Genomic DNA, 6000 nt, shown 5'->3' with positions numbered 1-6000 from the left:
CCCCCCCCCCCCCCCCCCCCCCCCCCCCCCCCCCCCCGCCTGGACACAGACGGGGAAACCCCTGCAGCCATCCTGTGACTCCAGGGGAGGGGCTAAGGGCCTGGGCTGTGGGCGGCAGAGAGGAGAGGAGAGGCACAGAACCAGGTTCTTTGCTGACGCCCAGTCTAGGACCAACAAAGCCCCTCTGTGTGGGACACCACTTGGGGTCCGAGTTTCTTTCCTGTCACTGTAACCAAAAGCATTTTAACGGATCCATCGGTGCTCGTTACCTCGATTGTCAGGATCAGTGGCTGCAAATCTTCGTAGACAACCTTCACTCGCTTGGCTGCTCGCTTTGCCTGAACCTCGGACTCCGCGATCACAGCACAGACAAGCTGGCCCACACAGGACACCTGTGACACAGAGAGACTTCTGTCCCCAGGGAGCGCAGGTCCCAGGCCCTCTCCTTTCACTCCCTTTCCTTGAACCCCAGCACAGAGCTAGACACATAGTAACTAACCCCTTCACACGTGCAGCGCGGCTGTTAGCAAGGGCTCTGGTGAGAAAGCGCCTTCGTAGAGTTGGGCTGGCGACCCCACTGCTGGAGGAGGTCACTGACGGGACCAGATCCCGGTGGACCCTTGAGCTTGACCCAGGCAAATGGAGGCTCCTCACTCCTTCCCTGTCTTTAGAATGTACGGTTTCCCCAGTAGGAACTGGGGCCTGAGAGAGTAAGGTGTGGTGTAGACCATCTGGATGGCACACAGGACTGAACCCAGTTAAGGCCCGTACACGTGTGCACTTTTAAGATTCTGGCAGATGGGTGCAGATGTCTCTCAGTCTCGTGGCTGCCCAAGATAAGACTCCAAAGTTCCCTTTCTTTCTTTTTTTTTAAAAAAGATTTTATTTATTTATTTTACCGAAAGAGAGACACAGCAAAAGAGGGAACCCAAGCAGGGGGAGTGGGAGAGGGAGAAGCAGGCTTCCTGCTAAGCAGGGAGCCTGATGCGGAGCTCAACCCCAGGACCCTGTGATCATGACCTAAGCCAAAGACAGACGCTTAACGACTGAGCCACCCAGGTGCCCCAGAAGTTCCCTCTCGTATTAAAACCACTACCTACCAATCTGGAGGGCTCTGCCTCTTTCAGTGGTTTCTTTTTGCCCTGTGTGTAGAGGAACCAACACCCAGGGACTAGGGGAGTTCGGGTCTTTGTGTGGCACCACTGGCAGAAGTGGCTGAGGAAGGACGGGAGTGACTGTCACATAAAAACTCCAGGTCAGCGCACTGGGGCTCTGGAGGGCTCGAGGAGAGCCAGTCACATGGCTCGACCTGTGCCTGCCACCATAATCAGGGCCGTTCTGAGAGGAAGCTTCTAGAAAGGGAGGACCAGAAGGTCATAGCCCATCTCATCAGAGACGACAGAGGAAGGAAATGAAAGCACAGCTTGCTAGTGAGCAAATGTGTGTCCCAAACACTGGTGGAGCACAGACTTTTCATGCAGAGATTGAACCTGTACTAGCCAAGACACAGGCAAGCACAGAGCGTCCCCACCATGGTTTTGCCTGCAGGTGGAGCAGGTGGTCCAAGGGAAACACACAGGGATCAGAGCAGAAAGTTGATGGGGATAAAACTAAGGCTCCAGGAAGGTAAAATAAGACTGGAAGAAGTCACCGTGACTGCTCCGTTCTCTCTCACCTTATACCGTGATCACAATTCAAAGGTAATCACTCATTTAAAAATTGACTTTAAACTATTAAGTCTTTTCTACAACAAGCACATAGTTGTGTTGTCACCAGAAAAAAAAAAAAATGGTAATAAAAAAGATCTAGCAGGCGTACGTGCACACACCCCACAGCCACACCTAGAAGTGTGTCTGCCGGGTACGGACGGCGGGGACAGCGGGCAGTTATATGGCGGATGGTGAAGCACTGGCAACTGTTGGCGCCACGGTCGATGGGGATTCATTGCACTATTCTCTGTTTTTATACATGCTTAGAAGTTCTACAGTGAAAAGACCGTTTTAAAGGGGTAACTTACAAAAGGGATTAAAGTAACAAAGGTGCTCATGATGGCTCCCCTCTCTGCTCTGCCCGGGTGCCTGGGTTTGCCCCGTGACCCGGCACACCCACGTGCCCCCTGAGATGCTGGACATCAACGTCCGCACCCCTCCCAGAAGAAGGACTATCCTGCAGCTCCAAAGGGCTTTGCTTGTTTACTTAACAGTCGGCAAAGGCCACGATCCTCACTGTCTTCTGTCAGCCCCGCACAGCCCTGCCTTGGGACAGTTGCAACCTCCGCTTAACACTCGGGTCATCAAGCTTTCATTCGTAGCCACTAAACCAGCCAGCGAGAACTGAAAGTCAGGACTCTGGAAGGAGGAAGCGCTTTGGGGTCGACACTGAACTCAGAAGTCCGCCTTAGACAGAAAACCTGCCGAAAGCCGCTCGTGTTGCATTTTCTGAAAACTTAAGATGCAACAGGCAGATCAGTCTGAATCGTCTGAAACCGTTAAGTGGCAACAGCCGCTGTCATGTTCCTCCACCTGCTGCGTGGGAAGCAGTGCGCGGAGCACGCCAATGACTCAGACTCAGGGTCTCACTCAGTGGCTTTTACTAGGGTACAAAGTAGCAAGTAAGTAAGCTTAATACGAAGTCAGAAGTGCATTAAAGGTCCACTTCACCTTCTCCTCTGGACTTTACGCTCTGTGAGGGTAAGGACCACTTGGGTCTTACTCGGCTATGTGGCCAGCCACATTAGGTGCTCACTTAAAGACCCTGGTGGAACACAGAGCTGTATACATGACTGAGTTGGACTGAGGTCAGAGAGGGGGACAGAATTCTCATATTAAAAGCTAAGAAAAGGGGCACTTGGGTGGCCCAGTCAGTTAAGTGTCTGACTCTTGATTTTGGCTCAGGTCATGAGTTCAGGGTCTTGAGGTCTAGTCCCACAACCAGCTCCATGCTGGGTGTGGAGTCTGCCTAGGACTCCTCTCTTTTCTCTCTCCCTCTGCTCCTCCCCTTCTAGTAGTAAGATTATGACTAGAAAATAGGAAAACACCAAGTATCTTTTATAGAACTAGTCAACTTCTTATGTGGAAAATGAGTATATTTGAATTCATTCACCATTAGAATAATGGCGTTTTAAGGAATTACTGGAATCCTTTATGATGTGCCAAATGTGATGCCATCTTTAAGAACATTAACCGAGGAAATTATTTTTGAAACAGAAAACAAAAATGCCATACCTCCTCTGTCCTCAGAAGTTCCTCCGGATTGGTGAAAATGGAGAAGGAGTTTACACCACGAAGATGTTCTTCAGTCACAATGTCCACCACGCCAGGCAGGCTGAGAGCTTCTGACAGATCGATAGACCTAGATCAGAGGACACAGAGCAGGTCCTCAGAGAAGCCCCAGCCCGAAGACCAAGATGAACAAGCTTAACTGGAGAAGAAGACGTCTGAGTGGTAAGGTACATCTAGCTCTAATAGTTCTCAGACGACTGGGAACAAATTCGCCAGACAATGAAGCTATTACTTGAACTTGAATGAATTCAAGTTCAATGCAGGGGCTGGGGTTACTGATCCCCTACACAGCTGAAAAATCTCCATATAAACTTTATTCCTCCAAAACTTAACTACTAATAGTCTACTGTTGACCAGAAGCCTCATTAATAACATCAACAGTGAAAGAACCCATATTTGCTCTTTATATGTATTATATACCATATTTTTACAATAAAGTAAGCTAGAGAAAAGAAAATGTTTTCATAGTATTAGCATTTTTAAAAAAAAACCCACATATAAGTGGACCCGCACAGTTCAAACCTATGTTGTAGAAGGGGCAACAGTACATGGAGGGACAAATTGTATTAAGTCCTACATTTTGATCTAATTTCCCTCCCAATCACATTGAATATTGCCAATAAATAGCCTATCTTCTCTGTACCATTACTTACCACTTAAGTGACTTAGATGAAAAGGCAATCATAATGTCTAATTAGGACTTTATCACTTACACAATCTTAGCATGAGCTCTTGAACTTGTTACAAAAGACAAGAAAAGCTCCTGGTCCACGGTAGGCATGTCATCACAGTAGATGGCTTCACCCGTGGCATGCTTAATACCAGACAGGTGCATGATGGGATGGCCAATTGGGTCTTGAGGAAGTTGCTTGGAGTCTACACTCTGTTTAATCAAAAACCAACATATCATTTTTTAATCATTTTTATAATATTATACACATCTCCCATAAGAGGGTAGCTATATAATTTGCATCCAAACCAGAACAATTTTGACGCTGAAGGTTGTCTTTGTTAATAATAACATGAGGACAAGAAGCCTGTTTCAGTAATACAGTAGGCAAAACTGGGATGCATGGTCATGAAATTGTTCTAATTTTTTCCCTACTTTTTCTGAATATAGAACACAAGTATCTCTAATGCAACTTCCATTTATGTGAGTAAATGAATATTTCTTTCTTTAAAATGTAAAATTATATCATCTTATTAATGCTCCCATATTTCTTTCAATTTTATTACCAAAATTATTTTACTGTTGTATCTAAGCGATGGCATACATAATGTTTTTCAGAAGGGCAGGATGGTATTTTGACTATGTTTCATAAAATACTGAGGGCATGCTGTCCACAAGAAGAGCCCTTCTTTTCCTATTCCAAATGAGAAAGTTAAGAAATAATTGTTAAAATTTGTAACTTAGACAATCTTGATAAAGAATGAAGACAAAGGGACCTGCACTTTGAAGAATGATTTACTAATGTTACTCTTTCTTGGAGACCCATGGAATAAAATGTCTTGGTACTGGTTCTATAAGTACCTTAAATATGTTTCATGAACCAAACAGACATTAAGAAACATGATGTCTTGGGGCGCCTGGGTGGCTCAGTGGGTTGAGCCGCTGCCTTCGACTCAGGTCATGATCTCAGGGTCCTGGGATCGAGCCCCGCATTGGGCTCTCTGCTCGGCAGGGAGCCTGCTTCCCCCTCTCTCTGCCTGCCTCTCTGCCTACTTGTGATCTCTCTCTGTCAAATAAATAAATTAAAAAAAAAAAAAAAAGAAAAGAAACATGATGTGTTCCCCAGTATTTCAAGTAGGAGGGAGTTGTTAGCTTTCCTGGTTGGTTGGTCACTGGGAGAAGGAGAACTGGACGTATGAAGAGAGAGGGGTTAAGGGACAGGACAGAGACCAAGCTCCGAGCCCCACATGCAGGCTACGGCTGCTGGGGGGTCTGGTGATGGGGGGGGTGTGTGGCGGAAATTCCAGGACAAAGATACTGAAATGGACACTTGTCCGATGCTCTCTGCTGTTCGTGGGACTCACGAAGTATGGTCCTGGTTCACTGTCAACCTACTTGAGGGACCCAAAAAATACAGCTTTGGCCTGAGATAGATCAGAGGCTGTCCAGGCAAGGGACAGGCCTCGAATAACAAGAGGGTAAAGGAGAGGAGCACGTGTGATCTGAAAACATGTTCGACATTTCGATTGGTTATATGGAAAAAATAAAAACTTACTCTCTTCATAATATCAAAGACAGTAAAATGTCAGCCAAATGTTGACTGACAATTACATGCAGAAAGTAGAGTGATTTCTAAAATTGACTTGGCACACGACACATGTGTGGGATGCTATGAACTTACTTCTGGCTCGCACAAAATTTACTGTTTTACAGTAAAATGTACACTTACCGATAGGCATTTTTTTTTTGTTTTGTTTTCGTGTCCGTATTTGTTTCATTTAAATGTAAACTTCAATTTTGTAGTTACTAGAACATAATGCACAACTAGAAAGCAGAAGATTATGAAGAAAGACAATTTAGGACTTGACCCAGGCACCATTAAATAAAGATAGACATTAGGCCATGAATGTAGACAAAGAGGGAAACTGAGAGGAAATTTTACATGTGGGCGTTCAGGCATGGAAGGGGGTCTGAGGCAGCTCCCACACACCAGCCCCAGAGTCACGGCTCATTGCTCTGTCCTCAGGACCAAGTGCTCTCGTCAGACCA

The 6000-nt window shown here is 46.2% G+C and overlaps 1 protein-coding gene across 1 annotated transcript in view; it reads right to left on the bottom strand.

The window, feature by feature from the left end:
- The window catches only part of LOC132013436 (aldehyde oxidase), an 82570-nt gene that overhangs the window by 38122 nt on the left and 38448 nt on the right, over positions 1-6000 (bottom strand). Inside the window, exons 17-19 of the mRNA XM_059393151.1 lie at positions 3995-4164; positions 3225-3351; positions 270-392 (exon numbers count right to left, since the gene is read on the bottom strand). Coding sequence (XP_059249134.1) covers positions 270-392; positions 3225-3351; positions 3995-4164 — 420 coding nt within the window. The remainder of the gene's footprint in view (positions 1-269; positions 393-3224; positions 3352-3994; positions 4165-6000) is intronic.

Source organism: Mustela nigripes, chromosome 3 (genome assembly GCF_022355385.1).
Source record: "Mustela nigripes isolate SB6536 chromosome 3, MUSNIG.SB6536, whole genome shotgun sequence".
NCBI classification, from domain to species: Eukaryota; Metazoa; Chordata; class Mammalia; order Carnivora; family Mustelidae; genus Mustela; species Mustela nigripes.
Note: the sequence above shows the minus strand (reverse complement) of the source record. Positions and strands in the feature narration are given on the sequence as shown.